The 26,445-nt window shown below is 41.2% G+C and overlaps 1 protein-coding gene across 6 annotated transcripts in view; it reads left to right on the top strand.

Annotated features, from left to right (window-relative positions):
• The window catches only part of LOC136430841 (transcription elongation regulator 1-like), a 52,103-nt gene that overhangs the window by 11,071 nt on the left and 14,587 nt on the right, over positions 1-26,445 (top strand). For 5 of the 6 annotated variants that reach the window (XM_066421877.1, XM_066421873.1, XM_066421874.1 and 2 more), the window contains exons 3-9: positions 4,551-4,853; positions 5,058-5,163; positions 14,240-14,482; positions 15,334-15,456; positions 16,377-16,601; positions 19,726-19,841; positions 22,690-22,790. In XM_066421877.1, coding sequence (XP_066277974.1) covers positions 4,551-4,853; positions 5,058-5,163; positions 14,240-14,482; positions 15,334-15,456; positions 16,377-16,601; positions 19,726-19,841; positions 22,690-22,790 — 1,217 coding nt within the window. The remainder of the gene's footprint in view (positions 1-4,550; positions 4,854-5,057; positions 5,164-14,239; positions 14,483-15,333; positions 15,457-16,376; positions 16,602-19,725; positions 19,842-22,689; positions 22,791-26,445) is intronic. The other variant, XM_066421876.1, reaches the window with a different exon arrangement.

Here is a 26,445-nt window from a genome sequence, read left to right as displayed (position 1 = left end):
CTCCTGTCTATATAGGTATACAAATATATACGGTAGTTAGGGTGAGTGATTTCTTGTTGAGAAGTAAGATATGCATAGGTGTAACTTAATGTATTCCCTTCAATGCCCATACCCCAAAGTGATTTTTTGAGAAAGCAAACCCTGACAACTAGCCAGATAAGTTGATATCCAGCTGTTGTTAAATCCTTTAATTTTCGCGTGGACTTAATTTCGTGTTAGAAGGGAAATGAGGTTTTCTTGGTGTTTTAAGTGCATTGTTGAAACAATTCTGTTGTACAGTAGTAATAAATTGGAGACACATTTTCACGGTGTCACAAGTTCGTAATAGAGCCATCACCGCAAAAAACGTGAAAATGAAACCACCGCGAATATTTCAATATTTACGCTACTTAAGGTTGCTTCCTGTATCCTTGATGCAAGAAGAGCGTCCATGTCAGGAAATACCAGTACCAGTCATCAATACTAAATCAACTTCCAGCCAGTTCCCGTATGATCATATCGTGGCTGGGAGGTACCGGAGTTACAGACCAAATTCAATTTTCCAAAGGTCCCGATACTCCCATGCATAAAACATGATCTCCAAATACGGGATACAGTCAGAATGAACAGCGGTACATTACATGAAATGGCCATCAGACCTGTAATTTCTGCAGGAACAAGTTTGGGTTGTTAGCTACTCATGTTGACTTACAATTTGTAGTAGCCCTGTCCCAATTACATGGGCTGATAGTATAATTTGGTCATGGGTACTGCCAGTTCAAGCCCTACATACAAAAGCACATTTTGAATCCTGCGATACGTGGCAGCCTTTGAAATTGATTTTGCTGTTGTTCTTTTCAGTCTGTTATTCTATAACTAAGTCTTGATTTAGAGCATAGGTTCTTACTGAGAAATTCTTCACTGTGGTGTTTTGTAGTGATGACCTGTATGTTTACTTGTAGTTTAATTCTAATATTCCTAATATTTATTCCATCCAAATGATGCAGAATGTTTTTGATGGATGGTGTATTAGCGATAGAAAAAATGCTCGCTCATGAATTAGTGCCCAAGTAATTAAAAAGATAAGATGATTGCATATCTACCAATTGTATCTATGGAAAAGGGCAAAATGTAAGGTCGACACGCGGGTCACTGTAGGACTGGGAGATACAATGAATATTGGAACAGGAAGGTAATCTGATGTTTCATCTCCTCTCTAATGGAATACATGTAGCTCTAGTGTGCTATACAGGAACAATGGAGTATGTTTTGAGTTGGAAATAACATCCCTACTCATAACAGTTGATGTGATAGATATGGATGGGGAAACCAATATCTATATGCAATAGCACAGACTTGCAATGCCTGTAGTTATAATGCACTTGATATTTCTTCATAAATCATTTTTTTGCTCATACTTTTTCAGACAAATCCGTATGCAAGTTTCAAGGCATCATTTGAAAGGCAAATTCTTGTCATTAATTACCTGCTTCTAAATAGTGGGTGACGCTGAGTTGGCAGATTCCCCTGTCTCGGCATTTGCTTTAATCTGGATCTTTGTGGGATTGTTTGTATGTGCACTTGGGTGGAATTTTCAGCAAAATGTAGAATTTTCCGCCACCTGTACAGTGGCTTGTGTCATCTTCTTCCTGGAAACCTCAAGAAATCCATTGGTGACACGTTACCTTACACGTCCAATGTACACAGAAGAAGCAGAGTCATGAAAATCCCTCTTTTTCCAAAGAGATATTTTTCAAAAGTATGCTTATACAGTACATATTTGAAAGATATCAGACAAAACAGAGATCTATTTGATATCAAAGTGTTCTTTGAAGCGTTGCCTCAGTCTGATAGCCAATCAGCACCAAGAACAGACCCATAGAACAACAATCAAAATTTCAGCACCAAGGACATGGAGCAATGTTGTAACTTGTGCACAGCATTACAGCCTTTAAGCACTGGATGTTTAGTACTTTTTGTACTTTGCACAGATATCTATAAAACAAGGTCACCTTCTCTTACCCAACACCTTTCACCCTGACTGTAGCCTTCACAGGATGCTCACTGTCTGGGAAATGGAACCCAGTTTCTTTTTTTATTGGCACCAAAATATGTATGCCATAGTGTCAAATCTGCCACTTCTACACACAAAAAAACTTGATATCAAGATGCAAAATGGGACAGAAGGGTTTTACAGGCAGCTTGGATGCATGACTAAGGAAGATCCTCGGAGATTTCCTCCCACCTTCTTGATATTCACGACTGGAACTTCTTAATGCAACGGTATCATCACCCCTCCGCCATTTGGTAGTAAGATGTATGGGGCAGTAAAAGCTGTAACACATTCATGGGGCGTGTTTCTGCAAGGTGAGGGTATCAGTCCACAACCCTTCTAATCTCTGAAATGGGCCCTATCTGGCTGCCGATGGCTTCTTGCGTTTCTCGGCACCATACATCAGCGCCATTATGTCGCTGTAACGATATTCTGGGAACGCGATATCCTGGGAAGGAGTTTGATGAATCCAAGGGACCTTGTAGTAGAAGTTGCTGGCAAGGTGCAGGGGAAATCCTCACCATTTATCACCCAGCTTGGCATGTTTTCCGTTATTCATGTCCAGGTTTTTGCTATCGATTGGACTTAATGTACGACGCACTCAAAGAAATGGATACAGATTCCATCGGACATGCACTTGAAATCGAAACAGCATCGTGTAACACCTGGAACACGATCTCTGGAAGGGACTTTAATCAAGCCATATCCTTACTCTTGTGTCAGGCATGGTTGTTGGACGGTGCTTCGTGATAAGATACACCAGAGTTCATTTCTGAGGGGGAGGAAACAGGAATGGTATTATTGACAAAATGCACTGTACAATGGAGCCGGTATGCTAACAATTTCTATTGGATGTGATTTTGTCATTTGGTATAGTCCTGAGATGACAATGTTGCTAATGCTAAATTTTAACTCTTATATCTTTCAACATAATGTCAGCCACTACTTACTTCTACTATGAGAATGAATGGTTGTACAAGTACACAAAGTTTCAAAACTTACATAGTGGCACACATATATAACAGAATAAGTTGTCAGAAGAGTTGCTACTCGGTGATGCAAAATGCAGAACTATTGATTGATTTGTCCTATTTAGCATGCAATCTGGGGACCCTTTAGAGCAAACCTTGAACATTCACACCCAAGACCTGCAATACTTAACATGCATAATGATACATATAGGTTTATATGGGTCAGTTCCCCTTGAGTGTGCTTAGATGTCAGATCAATCAGTGATCCAAAGAAGCTGTCATCATGGGGCCTCTTATCTACTGAACTGTGTAGTACAGATATCATCTGTCAAGATGATATCAATATGACAACACCATTTGAAAACTTTTAAGGACGCTTGAAACAGAAAGAAATGGCAACTAGATGTCCTAGAGAACTTGTGTTATGATGTTAGGAATCTTATGGGAATGTCAAAAGAATTGGATATACATATGTGTATTGTAGGTTTCCTTTGATCAAATCTGTGTTGCTCAGAAAAGAAACAGCACCATTTCAACAGATGAGTTTTCTGACAGCAAACTTTAAGAAACTGTTGTGAGGACAGTCAAGCTCATAAAAAAGACGACCAGCTGTAGAATTTGCTGTGAAAGTGTGATACATGTAGATGTAAAATCAGCTTATGTAACCGTCACCCAGATTTCTGTCCACATCTTCTGTGGCAGCCAGAGCACACTACTAAGAGTCATTGAGCTGAAAGCTGATATCAAGAGGACGTCTCCAATAGCACATTAGGCTTGCATGGTACATGAAGCACCCTCTCCAGTCATCTTCATGCCTCATGCGCGCAGCCCGGTTCAATGAGCGATCCATTGTAGCAGAACAAAGATGCAGATGGAAGGCCTTTTCAGGATCAGGTCCCTTCTCATCATATTTCACACCCATCTGTTTGTTGCACTGTCTCTGTAAGAAAACCATGGGGTGTATAATCAGTCCTTAGTGTATTTGCATCTCAGTTCAAGCAGTAAGCATTTCTTATTGAAGTGGAGCTCAGGTACCCTGTAAAGTGAGCCGACCTGTTATCCAAGCTAGATATCGAAGACATCCAAAGTTTGATAGAAATCCTCTCCGGGATGTTGTGCCCATGTATTCATGATGTATGTGATGCACTGTGCTTTGGTCTTTTACATGAAAGCTAATAAGATGTTTGTTGGAGTGAGCAGAAAGCATCTGCTTGACATCTAACAAGCTACAAGTGAAAAGGTCCTTCCTGCAAGTAATAATAAGCCTTTGAAAATCTTAAGTCAGTAATGTCTGATATATACCTATGATCTTATTTGTAATTGGCAACCTGACGCACATGAAAAATGAGTATCTGAATTGTTTAATGTAAGATTCAAGCAATGGAGCTCTCATTCTTCTCCAATTATTTATAATTAGTAAAGGGATTTTCTCATCAGTAGTGTCATAATTGTAAAGGAATGTATTGTTAGCACTGGTTCATTGATGCATAAAACAATTGTGATTTCTCAATAAACATATTTAACATTGAAATTTTCTTCCATTCCAGAGACCGCCCATGATGCCACCCCCCATGCCAGGCATGCCTCCCCCGATGATCCCACCGCCTGGACAGCCGCCGCCCAACATGCAGCCGCCGCCCATGCAGCCCCCTGCCACGGCCTCCACCACCCAGGCCTCCCCGAGCGCCCAGCACCCCACGCTAGACCCCAACCAGGAGATCTGGGTGGAGAACAAGACTCCTGAAGGGAAGGTGTATTACTACAACGCTCGGTCCAGAGAATCCACCTGGACCAAGCCTGCAAATGTCAAGATAATACAACAGAGTGAGCTGCAAGCATTGGCGGCACAGGTAGGGGGCGCTGCTGTAATTAGATAAGTTCTGTGACCTTCATGCCATGGCATGCTCTTTAAGTAGTCATGAGTTGTAGTTTATTGAGAGTTTCAGTGGTGTTTTACAAATACATAACCTGGTCTTAATTTTTAGCAAGATATTGTTCCACAAGATAAAAGGCCAATTTTGATGGTGCGAAATTGCATTTTTTTACCCCTGTAGGCTACCTCAGCGTCGACAACTGGCACTCCCTCCACTGTTACAGCCTCACCAACAACATCTTCAGCACCAGTTACAACATCATCGACACAGGCACAACCCCAGCCTGGTAAGGTCATGTCTATTTGTGTGTGTGATTAGGGTAAATACTTGTGTCAAAAGATTAGCCGGTATATAATTCTGTTAATGTTGACATAGCTTTGCTTTAACCTACTGTGATGACTTGGGGATTTTTCTACCTCTTAATGCTGGTGTGATGCAGGGGAAAATGGAACTGGCCATCAATCTAGAAGGTGAAGTGCACCCTGCCTTTGTTACAGTCAAGTTCCAGAGGAAAAGAGTTCAGGGCATACTTTAGAACCATCTCTCAGACCATTTCTCCATAAGAGTACCTCATTAAGCTGATCAGGTCAAATGCGATAAAGGAGCCATGCATTATGTACTTTATATGATATCTTTCCAGTAAGTAGAATACATGGCAATTTCACATGCTCTTTGGATGTTCTTTTCCCTTTGTACAACTTTTTTTTGAAAGTGAGCCATGAGAAATTGTATTGATCGTCTGGCCTGGCAAGATTCACATAAGACGTGACCTATGCGGCCATTTGTGTGGGAGGAGACAATTGAGTCCATCCATCTTGTTGTTTCATCTCTGTCCCTCAGGACAAGATGTACTACATTCAGTTCTTTGATATTGGAAGCAAAGACAAGAAGATCTATCAATGGGCCCCAGTGTGCTTCCAGATGAGTGTGTAAAACCTGAAGGCATGATGAGACATATCTCCTGTAAATTCCTGGTCCAGTTGGGTATCCTAATAACTCAGTGGGTCTTCAGTACAAAAATGACAACATAAGTGCTCTTTCCAAGACTGACAAAATAAAGGATGATTGGTTTCTGAAACATTTCCAACATTGATATAAATTCCATGCACTCAACCACTGCTTACTGACTTTCATCCCTCGTCTTATGTCCGGCAGCAAAAAAGAGCAGAATGTGCTTTTGTAATGTTTATATGGACCACTTGATTAGGATAGGAGTTGTGTCATGAAATAATGTCAGATATTTCCTGCACAGCATAGCATAGCATTTGATATACATGATGTACTCCCATTGTCCCATTAGCAAAATGGCACTATCAGCATCTCCATATTTGTTGTCCCCATGAGATAGAACATCAGTATAGCATCAGCATCACACCCAATCATCCAATCAAGGTTAATGTACTATGCTACGTGTATCACAAGCTTCATGTTACAGAAATCGAGATAAGGCCATGATCGTTGGGACTTGTTTCATGATTACGTGTCACTGTTTTTATTAGACACAATTAATTTTGCACATGTATTATGTATGCTGTCATCAGTTACATGATACACGAAACAGGTACGTTCAGATGTTTCAGGTGACGCTGTTTTTGTTGACATATCATGAAGGTGTTCACTCCTGACCAGACATTTGTTACAAAACACAAAATATTACACAAATCTTGTTAACAAAGCAACTGAGGATTCCTGTCTGGCCTTTGATGGATCGTACCTTGTCACACAAATGTTGTTGACATGCCACATACCTTTGTTGATCAAACATTTCTTGTGATACTAAAAATTCTGTGAATGATAAGATTGTATCAATGGTTATCCTTATATGTGACATAAAGTCAGGTCAGAGGTCATCCTACATTGTATATATCATATGACTATTATGAGCTGTTGATTTGTAATTTTTCTTCCACATCATGTATAATACATAAGACACCTAATAGAATGCAGAAATACTGCAAAATGGAAAATTCTAGAAGTCCTCTCAATCTCATGTGAGATGATATACAGGGTACCAATGACTATCCATCAAGTCTGCCCAGCCATAACTGGAGAAAAGTCTGCCTGGTGCATCAGGTGGATGTGACAGGATTGTGGGAAAGTCTGTTGATGTGCCGTGTCTCCCAGCCTGAGGGGGGAAGTGTCACACTCCTGACAGGAGACCATTTACTTCCTCCTGACACGCTATTGATAACTGTCAGGGATCATCCCACAAACCTAGCTAGCTCTATTTCCTGTTGTCAAGTCCGGGAAGGCTGTCCTTCCCTGGTATCGATTTTCCCCAGGATCCAATTATACTAGTACAGGAGTCCGCTGGCATTCCCTAACATTTCGTGCTCAACCTTTTCATCTCTTGGTATTCTGTTCTCACGACCGTGTTATCAAGTTTGGGCGGTCCGCTGGTTTGCTTTTGAACTCAGTGCACAGTACCCTGGGTACAAATAGAATTAAGACAACAACCCCAGGCTGTTGTTTAAGTTTTTGTAGATATTCTTAAACGAGTTTAAACTGTAATTTCCAACACAAAAAATTGGACTTACCCAAATTTTCGACCGTACGACATCGGTCTTTGTCAAGGAATGATCCATCCACCGCTGGGGTGACGTCACGTTATGCAGATAGCACACGTGACTCCGTGAGTAGTGGATCGTAAGTATTGGAAAGTCTGTAGCGCCCGCCGTCTCTGTTGAGGGATGGTAGATATATTTTACATTGACTTGAAAAAGTAGGAAGCTCACAAGTCTATTCAATCTATCTATCTACTTAATAAAAAAGATCCCTTTTGGCCGTGTTAGGAAAGAGTGCAAATCCCCAAAAGGCACTACTGTTCTTCTAAGTTCTTTCATCCACAAATTCACAATCACTCTTCTGTTTGAAAAAAGGGGAACTTTATTGATGCAAAACTCTCGTATCCATCGTGCAGCGATGATGTGTTGCCCATGGCAAATGTGGTAATCTCAGTCCCGTGTGTCATTCCATCACACGAGCTGAGTGATACATAGGAAGCATTAAGAAAGTGCAGGGTCTTCGACATTGCTGAAGGACCATCAGCATTATCTCCTAAGACTTGGCACAACGTCCCACTCTGATGTCTCTGGGAGATTTACGGAAGTGTTTCAGAGAAATGTCCCAAAGTACTTGACATTGCACTTTAAAGGTTGTGGTAATATTGAACAGGACATCGAGGGAACGTAAAACACTTTATATTATGAGGAGGGAATATCCTGTCGAGCTGGAGCAGTACCCTTCTTTTCTGGGAAGTGCTGCTAAATAGAAACAAGTTATCAAGGCCTGAGACTTTGTTCAGATCTTTTCAGAAGAGTTTTTTTTACAAATGTTTGATATGAGGCACATTATCATATCAGACTTAACAAAGAAAAGGGATCTAAATACTGGGTGCAGATGCATTTTTGTGCACCCAAAATTGGTGCTGTGCGCTGTACACTGTCAGTGCACTGATGCACCTAGATAGTTGTGTAGAGTTACATATGTTAGGTACTATTGTATGCTAGTGTCCAGTATATTCTTGACATTTAAGTGTAAGACAAAAATTAAAAGACCTTTGTTGCATGACTTGTTCAAGATTTTGATTGAACTTACAAATGTAGCTGTAGACTTTCAGATTCAAGCTCTGAAGACTCCCACAAATTGATTTGGATCCCTGAAGAATCACATCATTATCCATTGAGAAAGACCATTATCATGATAGTTTCCCTGGAAACTCTCATTCTTGTAGGTCTCAGAAACATTCCAGTCTAAAGATTTTCATCAAGATCTCATTATAGCCAGCAATGATTTGAAACGACCCTCGAGATTCATCGGTGATCCAGAGTTAATACTGTAACCAGTCAGTATTACCAACTTCACGCTCAGATCACAACAGCGGGAGTCACAATGAGTTGGGTGTGTCAAGATGTGTTGGGATTTTTGCATCAATAGATTGCTAGCACATTTGCATCGTCTTTTTTTCAGGTTAGCTGGTTTTTACTGAGCTACTGATTTGGTAACCGACAGCCAACTACCAGCTATAATAATTTATGCTTAATATCTGGTAAAATTATGCCCTCTGTATCATGTATGAAGTTTTCTTCCTGCTCTGTCTAGGTTTATACTATTGCTTGTGTGGGTAGGCTTTATTATGCAAAACGCTGAGTGCTGTTTCAAACAGATATTATGTTGAAAATATATTTGAAAAGAAAAGTCATAATGTCTATTGGACAAAGTTTTTTGAAAGTCCTTTTTTTATATAGTTGTCATAGGGCTATTTATATTGCAAATTTCTCTCCTCCAGACACATCAGTTGCCATGAAAGCAAAGGGCACTGCAGTAACCTTTATTCCCTGTTAAAACCTTGTGGCCTCCTGCCATCCATAAGTCCCCAAATCGCCCAGTTTTTCATATCTGACCTCTGCCCTGGTAGGGCACACATCTTCCCACACTGTAATCCAGCCAACTACAGTCCATTTAACAGTGGCTGATAAATATATCCCGATGTGATTGTGGACTACCCACATCCTACTCGGAACGGAGCCGGGTTCTAATGCTCGCCCCTTTGACCCAGCAGGCTTTGATGCTGCAGAGAACATAATCCTTGGTATACTAGGCCATTTAACAACATTGGAGGCGGAAAATTCTGTGGGTGACCTATGACCTGTTCACGTTATGGCTAAAAGGCTTCCTGGCCGTTAATCCTTCAGGACTGGCCTTAGTACATGGATACATCAGTTCTTAAGATAAGGTTTCTTTATAGGCCATCTGGTGATGGCAGTCAACGTTGAAAGATATGCATTTCCCTTTTACAACAACCAGGTTTTAATGATGGATGCCTCATAAAGTTTTTGACATGAGATCATACACTGTAAAAGCCAGCTGTCTTCCACTACAAATAGACGATGGTTGGGATGTCACTCTAAGTGTTCCCATTAAAAGAAATTGATTATGTTTACCTCAATAGGCATCAGAAAGATTATAGCTATTATTACTCCGGGGAGGAGGTGTGACCTCCTTCTGGGAGTATTGGGAATGTATTTGTTTGTGCGTTCGCAGCTATAACTCACGATCCCGTCGTCGCATTGGTGTGTAACTTGGCATATCGTTTGCCTGGTTCGGCGTGGTGATGCACAATAGCTTTGTTACACCATAACTACTTTAAACGTCAATCCAATATCGTAATTGCACCCCTATAATTAATGCTATGTCCCACTGCCCTGCCATAGGGGCCGTGTTATAATCCGTTATGCATGACTGGAATACTTCAGGCAGATACGGGGTATAAATCTTCCTTACTTGCTGTGATCGTATAGTCACTGTTACATTGAAAAATAGACAACGTGCATCACCACACGCAATCTAGCAAACGATATACCAAGTTACATACCAATGCGGCAACGGGAATTGTGAGTTTTAGCTGCGAACATGTGTAGAGTGACCTCCAGTCTGTGTATTAAGTATGCCTTGTCCACTCGCAACTCGCTTTACAGTATGTGCGCACGGGACGGACGATGCACTTTTACGCACAGTGTGAAAATGGGAAATCTCTGGACCTTCAAACTTACCACACTTGTAGTTTATAATACGGAGGCTGTGACAATGTAAAAAGTTTACGCAGGGGATGAAAGATTGTTGAGAAATATCTCTCAGAAAAGTGCGCGCGCCAGTGTCACTTCCGGGTGGTTAGATCCGGTGACCTTTGACCTTCGTGAAATGTTACGATAATATAAATGAGCCTTTTTCATTGCAAATAGCTTGATAGCTATAGATCAGGCCGGCCTGCAATAAATTGTGGAAAGAGGATTTACTGCATATTTGTGATTTCTGATACATCTTAGTTGTAAGGCTGAATGGTTCGTTGATAATTGAAAAGGGGCCATCTAGATCGGGTTTGCGGAAAAAGCTGGCCCTGTCTACCTGGCCTGTCTACCCTGGCTGTCTACCAAAAACCACCCTTTTTGGGCCCCAAGGGCATGCATGGGGGTTTTGCACCAGTTTTTCTGATTGAATTTTCTTGAGGAAAAACTGGGTCAGTGGCAATCCCAGCTGTGGGTGGGCTGGATGGAAGACAACAAAAAGCTACTTGTGCTGTTGGGGGAAACAGGCAGCTATGAGCAACTACTCCACCAACACTGGAAGAAAATCTATTATCTATAAACAAACATCTAAGTATTCAATAAAATGTACCAGGATTGTTAAACTAGATAGAAGGGGTGTGATAGGGTACAGGATGAACAAAGAAAACTGATAGGATGGGCCAGGCAACGATAGGACCTTTGTTTGCCATAACAGCAGCTACTAAAGGTTGAAAAAAGAAAACCTCATAAAACTAAGCGTTTAAAGTTAAACAAGCCAGCACCATACATCTGCTTGGATATATGGAAACTTCTTTTATCATCCTTTGCTATCTGGTCAGTATCAACTACAGGAACCCCCAGGAGCGTCATCTGTTGTGAATTTAGCTGTTGTGACCAAGGAGGTTATATCTATAACCTCCTTGTTGTGACTAACAAAGGTCCTATTGTTGTCTGGCTCATCCTACCAGTTTCTTTGTTTCCTTGTATTACCTTCCACTTTAATTTTGTTTAACATTTCAGGTACATTTTTTTGTATACATGTAACATTACTTGGAACTTTTTTCCAGTCTTGGTGGAATTGCTCACAGCTTCACCCCACCCACCCCCATCCCATCACCAATAGGCGTTGTCTTCCATCCAGCTCACATGCATTGACCCAGTTTTTCGTCTTCCAAGAAATTCCATTAAAGGCCAAACCCCCATGCATACCTTTGGGGCCGCGAAAAGGTAGATAGCCAGGGTAGACAGGCCAGGTAGACAGGGCCAGCTTTTTCCGCGAACCCCATCTAGATCTAACTTTGTGACTTTTCCCGGAATTTCTAGATCCCATCTATGTCATGCTGTAAAAACATACTTTTCAGCAGGTTGACCACTCCTGTATTGAAAGAAAAAGATAAACAAACACTTTTTCTTTACTTGCTCTAAAACACTACTTGGACTGAGCAGAGATGCAATTTGTGTGGGTCAATACTTGTACATACTATAAATACTTCACGGAGAATTGTGTCCTACGGACTCTTGTTGTCAATTAAAAATGCAATTACTGCATCTATGTTAAAACAGGAAAACTTTTGAGACATACTTTTCCATAACATCAGTAATAGATGAAACTGTTTTTCACTCATGTTGTTGGCCAACAAAACTTGTCCATATTATTTTGACATGTACATAGTATTGATACAGGTCAATCAGTATTCTATGTTACTCCACTAAATATCTTAAAGGTACATTTTATTTATCTGTGGATTTTTTTCTGGTTGGGTTCATTTGTATAAAATTTTGTTCCAAGTTATTTTGTTAGGCTCTGCTGTGTATCCTGTACACTGTTATCTCAACTAAGTTCATTTGATTTTGATGTAAGGCAAGATACAGATTACATTTGTTCAAGCTTCCTTTGTACTATTTTCATAAGATCCCTGAAGTCGTGTTCATGAATCTGATTAGGCTTTCAAGAAAACTAAGGGGTATTTTTCTTTGCCTTCTTTTGATATAGGATTAGGCTGTCTTGATATCACAATATGCATTGCTAGTTGATGTGAATAGATGTAGATGTGTCTGTGTGATGCTATTCACCCGGGATCTCCTCTTGTTTATTGTAAGCTGAAGTGTTCCAGACCAATCACTCCCTGTGGGTTATTCGCATGTGAAAACCCCCTTGTCCCATTTGCAGCATTTTGTTACCTGCTGGTAGCAGTCATTGTCCCAAGTCTAACCACAGAAGTGTTCGTGGTGACCTTGCCCCCCAGCGGGCTTTTAGTTGGTTGCTTTACACTTACCGCCTCACGCAAGGTTTTCTCCCACTGTGGCAAACCTGACAAAAGCACAGCCAGCAGAGTAAAGTACTCGTTTTAGCCTCCATGGCTTCAATCGTAAAAGCGCTTTAAGAAATGCATTAACTTCTTACCTATGGGAGGTATTCTCCAGTTTCCCCATTATGATTTGACGTAGACGAGCTACATGTAACAGTCAAATCTCACATGAACGTTTTCCTTACTACTAGTTACTCGATGGAATTTTCCATGTAGGTACATACTTTCAGTGACAGCTGACATATTTTATGAGACCATGCTTCCACTGCGAAAGAAGAGAAGATGTAGTTTAAGTGCAAAAATGGCCAAGAGGAAGTTTTTGATACATTGATGCTTTTTAAGTTTTATTTCATTGTAGAACTGAAGTATTAGTGGCTTAGTCGTGACCCATATATTTCTGCCCCCAGCCTATTCTACTTTGCAGTCTCAGCAACAGTACTGATGTGGCCTCTTTGGTGCACTAAAAGTTTCTTAGTGTAGTGCCTGAGAGGCAATTACACTCACTGGAGCTCGAAAATTAGAGCCGAAATAACGATATTAGTACATTTTCCTCTTAGGCTGTCAAGTTAAGGCCCTGAAGTTCTTCAATTTGTCCTCAGAGAAGCCTCGTTTTTGTGTAAAAATCAATCCAAACGCGCTAATACCACTCATTTCCGCTTCACCTTCAAACACCTAAGTGCACTCCATTACTTCAGCGTGTTTCTGCCATCAAACAAATGGCCCAGTCCAACTGTTTTAGCAACTGTCACTGTATGATGTACGACTAGCACTTGACCTTGGTGGTCCAACAATTCATCATTCCTCTTTTTAATATAATTTTCGTCCTTCTGCTAACAGCCAAACTGAACTTTTTTCCTATTGATAATGTTATTCCTAAGTAGATGAATGCTAATCAGTATGCTTCTTTCTGTTATATGTTTTGCAGGTATTGGGGATGGTTTTATTAGTGTTGTAAATTGAGCCAGTAGCACATGAGGATATACATGTATAGATAAACAGATAGATATGATAACTGCATATGACCAAAGGGGAATCATCATTTTCGAACCAATATTACCGATATTTGTATCACACTCCCCCCAGTAGCAAAAGGGAAAATCAATGAATATAGCTTTCCTGGTGTTGGATCACTCCCTTGTGGTGCCCAGCCCTGCAGTAAAAACACAACTTTGTATGTAAGTATGTATGTATGTATGTACAGAAGGAAACAGTTCAAGACAAGATGCTGGCTCGTCATCAATAGAATGGATGCTTCTACTGCGACACAAGAGAAAAGTGTCTCATCAAAATTGAAGTGCTACATGCATTATAACTGCCAGGCTGTATCACTTATGTTGTGTCCTTTGTTTGCTGGAGGTATTTTAGTCACTTGGTGTGTTTGTTTGTTTGTTTGTTTTGGTGTGCATCTTCAGTTAGGTGAATATTGCAGAGTGGCAAGGTGTAAGGCAGAAATGGTATAATAGGATATTGTTTTCTTTGTATTCTGCAGCTCAAGCCGCTACCCAGGCTCCAGCGGTGCCTCCCACCCAGCCAGTCACGACAGCCCCAGCCCAGATTGCCCCTCCCCAGCCGACCCTGGCACTGACCCAGCCGCCGCCCATGTTACCTGTCCCCGGCCAGCAGCCGCCAGGACTGCCCACCATGGGTCACATGATCCACCAGGCCATGCCTCCCATGATGCCGCCCTTCCGCATGCCCATTCCAGGAATGATGCCGATGCCCGGGATGCCTGGTAAGGACTGTGCATGCCCGGTGAAGTGTGAACCACACTTGTCAGCTAACTCCTAGAGTTTCCTCCGACCTACACACTATGTGAAGGTGGATACTGTCACCTGGGAAACATGCTAATCCCCTTTCTGTCACCACAATGTCATTTGAAGCAGGCTGTTTACCACAAACATCGCCCAAGTGTTTGTAAAATTGCAGCTTTACAGTGGGTCTCCCCCTTTGTTCTTTTGCATCCTCTTATAATGAGAGGACGTCTTTCCCTTATGTGAATAAACAAAAAAATGAAGAAAAAAAGGTAATTTCCCCAGTTTTTTAAGTTAACATGGTTCAGGATTGAAATTGCCCCCATCCCAATTGGTTTTCTTATGTTGGAGTAATGGTAATTATATTGGCTGTTCTAAGATAGCAACTCCCTCCCTCCTTGGCCCAAACTGAAGTAATATAACATTCTAAGGTGATGACAAGCTCTACAGCTTATATTGTGCTATACTGACCACCCTTACTAGTAGGTGCTGCCATGATTTTGTGATTACATCATCAGGGACCTCAGGAGTAAGTTACCAACTAGTGTTTGCAAATGACAGACTGGGCGACAATATTATTTGTTAAACTTTCAACACCCTAAAAGATTTTTCCTGTCTTTTCAAATCATACAGGTTTGGGTAGACTCATGTAAATCTCGTGAGTCAGTTACAATTTCCCCTTTTCTTTATGATTCGCCATAAAGCAAACCAATGCTCTTAAACTGAACGTTCTCCCCCTTTTCTTTTTTTTGACCAAAAGTAGCACAACGTTTGATTGCCCCGAGGACTCACCTGACAGCATTGACCGATTCAGGCCTTTATTTCAACTCAGATGTTGCTTTTCTGAGGCCCGAGTTGATAGAGGGGAAAATCCGACATCCACTGGGTGGTACAGCGGTTTTGCGTCGGTACCGCATCCATGCTGGCCCCCTCGTGGATGGCATGCCACTTCCAGGTTCTTAACATTGTTACAGCATGTTCCCATCCCTGTGCATGACCCCTCCCCTTGTGCCATCTCCTCCAACTGCACAATCTTCCAACCTTCAAACATCTGCTTACTAATGGCAAAACAGATCATTTGTAATGTATCATAGCTCAAAATTCCTGATATTTCTTTGACAAGATAAGGCACATTGTGCAGTTGAATGGATGTGCTGCTGAACCATTGTCAGATTAAAAGATGCATTGTTTGTAAGGGTATCATCACCACTGCCTTCACTAAGTTCAGTATACAAATGTATCTAAAAGTAAATAGACATTTTAAGCTTCAGGTTGTTCTCCATTTGTCTTGTGTGCCCCTTTCCTTCACATTTCAAAGCCCAGCAAGTGTTGTTCTCTGCTAGTATTCCATAAAGAAAAATACACTCTATAGACTTGTACGAGTAAATGTGGTTCCATCTCATCTCCAAGACCCATTCAGTCCAGAATGTGTTTGTAATGTCCACAGCACTTTTCACCACCTTGCATCTTGACACCTGTTACTTCTGTAATAAATTCACCATCTAGCCAGACTTTCCACTGGATGAAGAGGCATGCACATAGTTGTACTGCACATGCACATTATGGGATCATAGTTAACATATCTGATTGTTTCTTTGTTTAAGGCTTCAGGACTAGTACAAAATGCATGACTATGTATAAAGCATTAAAAGTAATGCTGCTGCTATTTGCTATGCCTAAATGATGCAAGCTACTAGGCTGTATTACTTTGCATGATGTTGCTCAAATAATGCCACTAGAATGAAGGTTTTCTTTCAATTGGTTGGTGTTGAAGAGGCACAGGAGTAAGGTTGTACCTAAAGATGAGTAGTAGTAGAAGTAGGTCTACTGACAGATCTACCAACAAGTTAACATGGTTTTGGCTGTTCTTTGCAGGGATGGTCCCACACGGCATGCCGCCGGGCATGTTTCCCCCGCAGGTCACGCCTCAGGTCACCCTGCTGAACGGGGAGTGGTCAGAGCATCGTAACGCTGACGGGAGAACGTACTACTACAACCACCGCACCATGGAGTCCACCTGGGAGAAACCCAAGGACCTGCAGAACGCCATCGATGCTGCTAACCAGCAGGCTGCCAGCCCCACGGCAGCCTCTACTGCAGGTAATCCAGTCAGTCAGTGTGTTCGTTTGTTTGTTTGTTTGTTTGTTTGTTTTGGTGTGCATCTTCAGTTAGGCGCATATTGAAAAGTGTCAAGGTGTAAGGTGGAGGTGGTAAGGGTATGATGTGATAACTATAAACAGAAATGATGGTGGTAAGGGTATGATGTGATAACTATAAACAGAAATGATAACAGAAATCTTAACTAACACAACAAAAGTACGTAAGGTCTTCTATAACTATACATGCAAACAAACAAGTGATTCAAATGAATTAACCCACACACAAGTAATGAATAAATCAACTTCTTGAATTTTAATGTATTATTTATACAATGTTCCTCTGATTTTAAGGTCTAGACATTTTTTGATGTAGAAACTAGACATTAAGATTACTTGTATGAAGACAGAGTCAAGCCATCATATTGTCAGTGTCATTTTTTCTCTCTTAATATCACTGAACCAAAAATGTCATCTGCCATAAACACTAACTGCAGTGCTGCCAACGTCTACCTTCAATGTCTTCACCCAGCAAATAAGTTTGTGTTGAAATCAAAGAGTTACCCTGGAGTTGAAAAGATTTTGGGCCAGCGTCAAAAAAGAAGACAAGCAGATGTTGATTTCAAAATTGAGTTGAAGGTCAAGTTAGTCCTTATCCTGTACAAGTTTCTGGAGTCTATGCTGGTCAACTTGTTCTTGCACCATCTTTGCAAAAGTGGTAGTTTCATGTAGCATCCTGCATCCCTGATTAGATTCTTTATTCCTGTCATTTGGTAACATACATGTAAATGTACTCGGATATATTTTTGTATTCTGCTTGGAAACCAGGCCATTCACTTTTGCTACAATGTATACTTACCTGGGCATAATAACCCCCACTTGTGCAATCAATCATTGTAATACATCAGAAATTTTCCCTTGTCTGCTGAGTTGGCAGGAATTTGCTGAAGTTGAAGTCAGCAGGGACAAAAGGTTGTCTGGAAAGGAAGGCTGTAACTGTCATTACCTTCAGAAATGTGGCGTCGATTGGAAGCCTGGAAGATATCATGGAATAACAAACAGACAGTTGTGCCATTTCCCTTTCCCGTACTTGTCACCCTAATGACACTCAACCCTGCGGAACGAATATGTTCCCAGGCCCGAGGCATGTCTACGAGCCATCTGTTCACCAAGGAGGAGAGGGGAAGGACATGAAAAATTTATGGTACTAATTCCAAGGCTATATGCAATCAGTCTGCCGGGCTGAGCCAATTTCTTCCCTCATCAAATTTAGGGGGCATGCCGGGTGCAATCAGAAGGAAATTAAGTGAGAGATTAGAAGTCTAAGATTCCAGGATTTGGCCTGTCTAAATGGCAGGCTTCAGTCGTAAAGTTTGCAGGACGGGAATATGGTACCGTCTGAAGTTGATTTGAGCTACACGACTGATGACAGCTGGCAGGGAACATATTGAAGGTGACAAAACTACAAGTTGACACCATGCACTCCTATTGGACTTACAATGTGTAAATATTCAGATGTTCTGTACTGTTTGAAATAAACAAATTATGTTTCTGAAGTGCATATCACTAAAATAAAGAAGGTTTTTTCAGTCAGAGATTGAATAGAAAAGAAATAGAGGTTTTATTATGCTACCCCTCTTCTAATAGAGCAATATATGACTGTAGAAATTGCAAGCTCCTGACTTGATCATAAACACCTTTCCGTTCATTTGAAACACGTCATTAATCTGAGATGACCCCTTCCTAGGGGTGCCTACCAAATAATGGTGTGCTGATGATGCATTTGCTACACTTGATTTGTCCCCTGTGCATCTGCCCCTTCCTCCCTTATATATTATATATGGTATTCCATGCATTCGGTTGCCTCATTGGGACCAATCTGTACATAGTAAATTACATAAACTTTGAAGTTTTCTGAAGGGATATAAAAGGGCTTTAACTCATTTTCAGCCAAGGATTCCATTCGAGCATATATTATGTTGTTGTACTCTTGAAGGTCACTTTCTCTTGGTAAAATTGTCTTTCATTTATGGACGGTTGATGGAGGATAAGGCATCAGCAAGTAAATTTTATTATCATCCCCTGCAGACTCCAAATGTAAAGCGGGAGTGTGGAAAAAAAGATGACAAAAAAACAAGTTGCCTGGATGTTTTGTTGGCTAGATGCAGCCAACAAGTCTTTTATTCCTGCATTCAAGAAGCATGCTAAATTATTGCTAATGTAGGAAAAGTGACACTAGTGTACATGTAGCCTGGTATCACAAAATTGGCAACTTCACTCAAGGCTACCACTAATGTGGCTTTTACAACTACTGAACTATTTTCGTTTTTACAACTACACTCATACATGGCTACCTCACAAGTGTCACTTCCACAAGCAAGAATGCTCAAGGCTACCACAAGACATATATTTTCATTTTCAGAATTTTCTTGCAATGTTGACATGATCTCTGGTGGGGAACAAAGTTGTTGTTTTGTTTTTAATCTGGGAAAATCAAAGTGCAAGCTGATGCCTTGAGCAATGGAGTTGGTGTATCTCTCTAGAACTGGACGTATTCATGCCTCCCAAGGTGAACCTCTCCTGTGCGGGCATGGTAATGGCCTTACAGCAATCACACAGGTCACCGGCACCAATTGGTCGTGTTTGACTTGTAAGCCGTGTAATGAAGGTAACCTTGTGGAAGTACTTGGTAGGCTTTGAAGTGGATTCTGCAGGAATTTGTCGTAGGTTCTCCTCTCGCAAGAAAGGAGGGTCTGTAATTGAAAGGGTTCAGAAACCCTCCGGGTTATTCTGCAGTCCAATGACAGTGATGTATGGACATGCACTGATAAGTAGTGAAATCTTCAGAGGCTAATTGTAGTATCACAAGCCCAACCCATTCAAGAGCCAAAATAGTTGCCATCTTGTATATCAACGGCAGAGACTTGCACCAACATTGTTAACTGTCTATAGATCTTCAAGAAGACAGTAGAAACGTTTGGGCTCAGAGCATCTGTTACCTGTTAACATGCAAGAAGCATTAGGCTGTTATGCTCTGTGAAAACATGTTGGTAATGAATGTAGAAACAGTTTTGAATACACCTACCTACTAGATGGTTCTAAACATCAGTCATGTCTGTCATGTACAGCTGGACTTGAAGCTGCTAAAGAGGAAGAGAAGAAGGACAGGGAACAGACCCAGGATGAGAAGATGGACACTGAGGAAGGGGCAGAGGAGGACAAGAAGGAAGGGGAGGAGTCAGAGGTAAATTTTGGGCTTTTTTGCATAATCAATGCAAAAGTGCCATAATCCATCTAAGTGGTGAATTAAAGTTATTTTGTACTTGTGACATGTGTCTAAGTTAGTTAAAGGTGCACATAACCATGTATAGATTATGTAGATGTCTAAGTCATTTGCAGAATCAAAATATTTCAAAGAGGTTTGAGGTTTTTAAGATCTTGTTAGAGCAGAAGGTCTTCTATTTGCCTTCAACTAGAACAGTTTTTGGCACACGAAATGCTGCAGAACAACTCAGTGGCAAGTGTTTAGAGAAGTTGCATACTCAACAACCAGAAGCCATTTGCTTATGATTTAGTTATTCACAGAGTATATCCTAATAGTGGATTCCCATGTATTGAAGAAAATCCAGTCTTTTGATGGTGTTGGAGATAAAGATTTAACTTCTATATACTGGTCTGTCTGTTATCTGGATCATCTGCCCGGACGAGTCTGGACAAAATAAGTTGGAGATGACTCCCCAGAGTTCATGTAAAGGGCATGTCTTCACAGTCCACATGAGTCCTGATAAAGTATCACTGTCACAGAGCCAAGACGAGATCCTCTTGATATGAAGTTTTATCCTATGCAGTAAATCTTCCTTCATGCCAGTGTTATTGCCCATGCAATATCACGCAAGAAGTAGTAATAAAGCTCGCCTTTGTAGTCCTGTCATTGGCTGTCTATTGCTCAAATATATGGAGCGTATTAGTTTTATATCCCTGGCTTAAGGCAAGGCAATACTTTTTGTGTCTTTGATGTCATGGTGTTTCCTTTTGTAGGGCTAGGTTAGTCTCCAGAGATGCCTGCCATTTTCAAGCTAAGCCACATCATTTCCAGTTATGAACTCTGTTATTATTGCAGAACTTTATTTGTTTCTGCAACCAAAGGATTCTTACATTCTCATTGTTTCACAAGAAAAGAAAAATCTCGGCATTACCGCCCAGAAAGGAAACAACATTATGCATCTGCCTTTTGTCATGGTTGCTTTTATACAGATTTTTTTCAAACATCTTCACCTTAATACTAGACTACTCTTACATTTATCATAATCCTTTTTAAAAAATGTTAAAGAATATGCAAGAAAACTTAGCTGTGATGCATATTTCTCCTACTGGAAACCATCAGTCATGCATTGCCTCAAGACAGGCAGTCCCTCTCCTGCGGAATAACTTTTAGGAACAGCGGGTATCTTATCACAGTTATCTCCCAGAGTTCTCCTTCACGGGCGGTGAACAATAGCTGGGTTACAGCCCATAATAAACTGCTCAGTGACGTGGAACAGCGTCTCCAGGCAAAATCAATGCCCGACCGTCCCCCGGGATTGATAAAGGAAAGATGCGGAGGGAACGCTTTATAATTGGCAAGCAAGAATAGATTTCCTGTCGGGAACACAGGCCAACCATTAGTTTCTGGAGTGGCTTTAAAATCTCGCTGGCCCATCAATTGAAGCAAAATTTTACGCTACTGTAATGGTGGTTATTGTTTGTTTTGGTTGCATGGAGAAATGACTTTATTGTTTTGTGGGATTGAGAATAATGAGGTGTGCTACATACATGTATATGTACATCAGGTTGAAGATAAGATGGTCCAATCTCCCCTATGCCGGGTTCAAGTCCAGATGGCTCAGTTGTTGGTTTGGAAGCTCGACCATGGATTGATCTCCAATAGTGGGTAGGACATTACCAGGGGGCCATCCTCGATAGGGAAAGTAAAGGGGAGTAATGTCTTATATTGCCCAAAGCCTGCCAGTAAGTACAATGTACATGATTGTGTTTTTCTCATGGGTTTTTATGAAACATAACTGAGCCCACACATTTTCATGATATGTCTAATGTTTATTGTTAGATTTGGTTTCGTATTGTTTTCTATTATCATTTCAGGTTTGGGAGGACAACTTGTAAAGGTGTTGATACACCTGTTTTGTCCTCCCTTCCACTTGTTTTTCCATGTGGTAAATTCAAATAAAGAAATAAAGAAATATACAATCATGTATCTGCTGTATTCCTTCCAGAATGTTAACCCAGACATTATGCTTTCAGTATTAACAGCTTTGATACATTTAGCATCCTAAAATTGCAATTGTAGTAACAGCTCATAAAAGCAATTGATTGTGATGAATCATCCATTTTGACTTTGAAGAAGTCTGAACAAGTTTGTTTGCAATGAGTTGAAGCACAGCTCATCCTGGATATGCAGGGGCTGTTCGGTCTACAATGCCCAGGAGCATCAGCCTAACCCCGAAGTGTCTCCACACTCAGTTTCATTTTCGCAAGCAGGTTGAGCTTAATGAAATCTGGGACCAGGATGCCCCAACTCCAATAACGGGTTGCACGGATGGATCTGTACTTCCTATCGTAAAGTGTGCCTAAATAGACTTGGGATGCCCGTGTACATGTGTAGTGTTGTAATGTTCCGTTGTTTAGTAATACTTTTACACAAGCTATTTGCATTGTGATGTATTTATATGGACAGGCACAATTATGGATGTTGTAACAGTGGTCGGTTTCAATATGATAATTTTAGTTTGTCACAATCCAGAATTTGAGTTTCTTCCACGTGTGCCTCTTGATTTACTCAAGCAAAAGATGTCTTGCAACGCATAGCTCTTGCTCTACCCTATGATTGATCAAACCAAATGCATAAACAACATAGGAATTTAAACATACGTTCTGCAAGTTGACTCTCACCTCACTATTTATTACCATTCCATTTGGTTTGTCTGTAATTGTATCCAATGCTACCAAGCTGCAACTAAACAACATAGGTTGCTAAGTTGTCCAACAGAGTGAAATGACTTTGTGCTGAAATCATTGACACTTGCCTGTCCCTGCAGGGAGAGAAGAAAGAAGAAGCAGAACATGAACAGACAGAGGAGGAGAAGGCCAGAGAGAAGGCCAAACCTGTGGCCACGCAAGGGGTACCTGGAACACCATGGTAAGGGCTCACAGACTTCATGTCTGTCCCAATTACTACCCAAGTTCATCAGTGTCAACAAGCAAAAGAGTGGGAATCCCACATGAAAGTAAGCCAAGATAGATGGAGATCATTAGTTTTGCACATCAGACAAATCCATGTGGCACTCAGAGGCTTTTTGTAACATACTTCATACTTCTGAAGAGTTTTCAACTTAATATTAACAAGCAAATATTTCCACAGCCTGTGTTATTTAACCTTTAGCACTCTGAAGTAGCCATTTGGCACCCAATTCCCTATACTGTAAACATTTAGAAGACTGTTCAGTCAATCTGCTCCCTGCTGCCTATTTCTGCAACCAATATATTGTTTACAGAAATAGGCAGCAGGGAGAAGATTGAATGAACAGTCTTCTAAATGTTTACATCAGTGAAACGCAGACCTTCACCTTGTCCCATCTGTCAAACTATCCATTCTAAATGAACACTAGTTTGAAGACTGTTTCTTAAGGTGTAACACAATGTTTGTTTACCGGTATTTTCTTGTGAAGAATTGATATGAAACACTGAGAGTGCATTATAGTCCACACAACTGAAAAGCACCTAAGGATTTGTTGAAGAATATCATATTTTTGAAAATAGTCCCAGCAGTGAGATGTAGACTAAGAACAGAGTAACTGTGTTGATATAGCCTTTGGATACATCAGAAATGTTCCAGCATGGATTACTTCTTACCAGATGGATTACGGAAGGTAATTTAAGAAGCGAGATCGTGAATAATAGATAACACTGATAGATGTGACCATGATTGGAGAATGATCCTGATTCGCATACTGATACCATGTTAGTTATGTTTAGCACACTGCATTTCCAGTTCCGTGGTTGAAATGACAACCAGGAACTGATGTATCGGCGGTAAAGGTAAGGAGATTTGACGGTAATGCGTAAATCTTGGCGTAAAATTCAGAAATGAGCCGGGAAATGTCAACGTGGAGTAGTCTGTGCTGTTATCATTGGATAAGTATGGTGGAAATATCAGAGTGCTATATGCTGACTACCAGACGAGGTGACCCCCATCCTCTAGAGAGAAGGAAATCCCCAGAATCATCCTCTTCACGGATGCTTCTCGCTCTAGGATGGATCCAACATTTAGACAAAAATACCGTAAAATGTCAAGATCTACATGCAGATAACCAGGCACGAAACGATACATACATGTAATAACCATGAAGCACCCAGTGAAAGCTTCGAGGCAAGTGTGCTGTTGATAATTGTGTACAGCAGATTTTTTTAAACGTTAATCTTTGCAAGTCCTGTATTTCTGCTGATGAGCCTGGATAGAATATGGGATCAAAGGTAGTCCTGAATTTTTAACTCCTTGAAGACCCTGTGTTGAGCAGTGCTCCCATTAGGGGCAGATGGTGATAACACGGTTCTCTCGGCTGAGAGGGTGAGCAATTTTCTGCCTCATCCCTGCCGCAGGCAAACTTTAAAATAACCTTTCCAAAACCGATAGTCCTTCCTTGAGGCAGTGAAGTCATGTTTGTGCAATAATTGGACGGGGTCAATACCTCATTCCTTGGTGAGCTAAGTCTGAGCAATTGATGTCAGCACACACTTGTGATGTTAAGACACAGCTTTGAGCTTTTTCGGTGTCATGCATTCTTACACGACTTAAGAACCCGGTACTTTATCCCTGGGAGAAGGGAGAGTGGGAATCAATCTTCATGTCCTTGATCAGCCACAGTAACATTGAGTTGTAAAGTTTTGGTATTGATATTCTAAGGCAGTCGATATTTACTTCTATCACACCAAGATATTCCAGTGCTCGCTTTAAGGCCACAAGACACTGCTTTTGAAGTTTGTGTTGATGGATAGCATGTTTTATAAGTCAGTTTGTTGCACCAAGTATGGGGCGATAAGTCCTCCAGTGACCGTCTGCTCCTCAGAAAGATTGATCCAGACCATGTCCAAATGTTCCTGCAAGACAAGTCACTCCATCTTCTCCAATCACATCGCCTCCAGAGGTTACCATGGGATCCGCTCGGGACTTCAGCCAAAACAGCTTTTATATCAGATGGCTCCTGATGCAATTCTTCCCAGACGTTCCCCCGACAATAGCTGAGCACTCCTAGAATACAGGTGCTGTTGTGCATGACTGCACCATGGCATTGGCACGAGGAGGATTTTGTATGTATTGGAACGACTGAGTAAAGAGTCTGGCAATCAACACACCCAATCCCTCTACTTGTCATAACGACTTGACTTTGATAACTTTGGAAGATTGGACCAAAGTGGTCCGTGTGATGTGGCGCCGCAGTGTTGCTTGATAGGATCGCAGCTAGTTGGTGGAGTTTATGAAGACAAGCTGAGTGGATATGGTTAGGAATGGTGCTACGCTCTGATAACTGGGGCAAAGTGATGATGGCATTTTGATAGATATGGTGTAGCTAGTAGTTGTAGACAGCCTTAAAGACAGCTTTTACTTTCTAGTTGTGCAAGATTTAGACTAACTACACAGGAATAGACTGGCAACATAGCAGTAATAGTAGTTTTAATGTGCTTGAATGAATGAACATTGTGTACATAACCGCTGCAATTACTGTGGGCACACTAATGTTGAGAAGCAGGATAGTCTTATTCCTTTACTTCTTTATGTCAGATTGAATACCAGATTGATGCCTTCCATCAAACACTAGAAAGTTCCTCCCCTCCATCTCGTAGTCAGTCATCCTTCATTCATCCCATCTCGTCTGAGGCACCAGTTATACTGAGCAAGATGTATAATCGCCATTCCCATCTGGCTTACCCCTTCTTAATGGCCATGGTAACGGAGACAGATTTTCCATCTTGAAAAGGTTCTCAACCCATTTGCGTTGCCTTCTCACGCATGGGGTCTTTTCCACTGTGCGCTGTGGTGAGAAGTTGGCTGGGATCCAGGAAAGGTTGTGGTGGGAGTCGGGTATGATTAGTATCTTCTCTTCGTAAGTGCAACATCATTGTCCTACAGGGAAGGAGGAGCTGTCAGTTATTGCCAGTGCTTGTAGACATGATAGTCAAGACTAGCATGTATATTTGTGTTGCAAAGAGTCCAATAATGCGCAATTTCCTATTATCATTAATTTTTTTTTTTCAAGTTTGCTCAGTGCCAGGCCAAGCGGCTACTTCTAGGCACTGAACTACTTACTCAGTGGTCACACAATAGGACCCAAAGGCCACTTTAAAGTTGCTCCTTCACAAAGAGTGAATAAGGTACTAAAATAAATGAGCAGTGGTTATTGGACTACACCATCCCAAGTTACTGATACGGTGGCTCCATCACGGAAGGGCATCATTTTTGTCCCCACTTACCGGCATTTGAAATCATGTACCCCGAGCTAATACAGTTCTACATGTATTACTAATTCAGGATATGGCTTCTCATTGTAATTCCAATTGGAATTGAATCACTTTCTGGCTGATGATCTTGTAGATGCCGTCTGAGCCTGGGGAAAGTGTTTGGTAGAGAATACTTGTAGGTTTTGGGAACAATTTCCCCTCACACTAACCCAAAACGTTATTGCCTTACCCAGAGACATGTTGTCTCAGATAAGATCATACTGAACATGCTGTAGTGCAAGACTGCTTTTCCCTGGCCATCCCAGTAGTTGTGCCCTAAAGTTAGTTGCCAGCCCAGA

Source organism: Branchiostoma lanceolatum, chromosome 3 (assembly GCF_035083965.1).
Source record: "Branchiostoma lanceolatum isolate klBraLanc5 chromosome 3, klBraLanc5.hap2, whole genome shotgun sequence".
NCBI classification, from domain to species: domain Eukaryota; kingdom Metazoa; phylum Chordata; class Leptocardii; order Amphioxiformes; family Branchiostomatidae; genus Branchiostoma; species Branchiostoma lanceolatum.
Note: the sequence above shows the minus strand (reverse complement) of the source record. Positions and strands in the feature narration are given on the sequence as shown.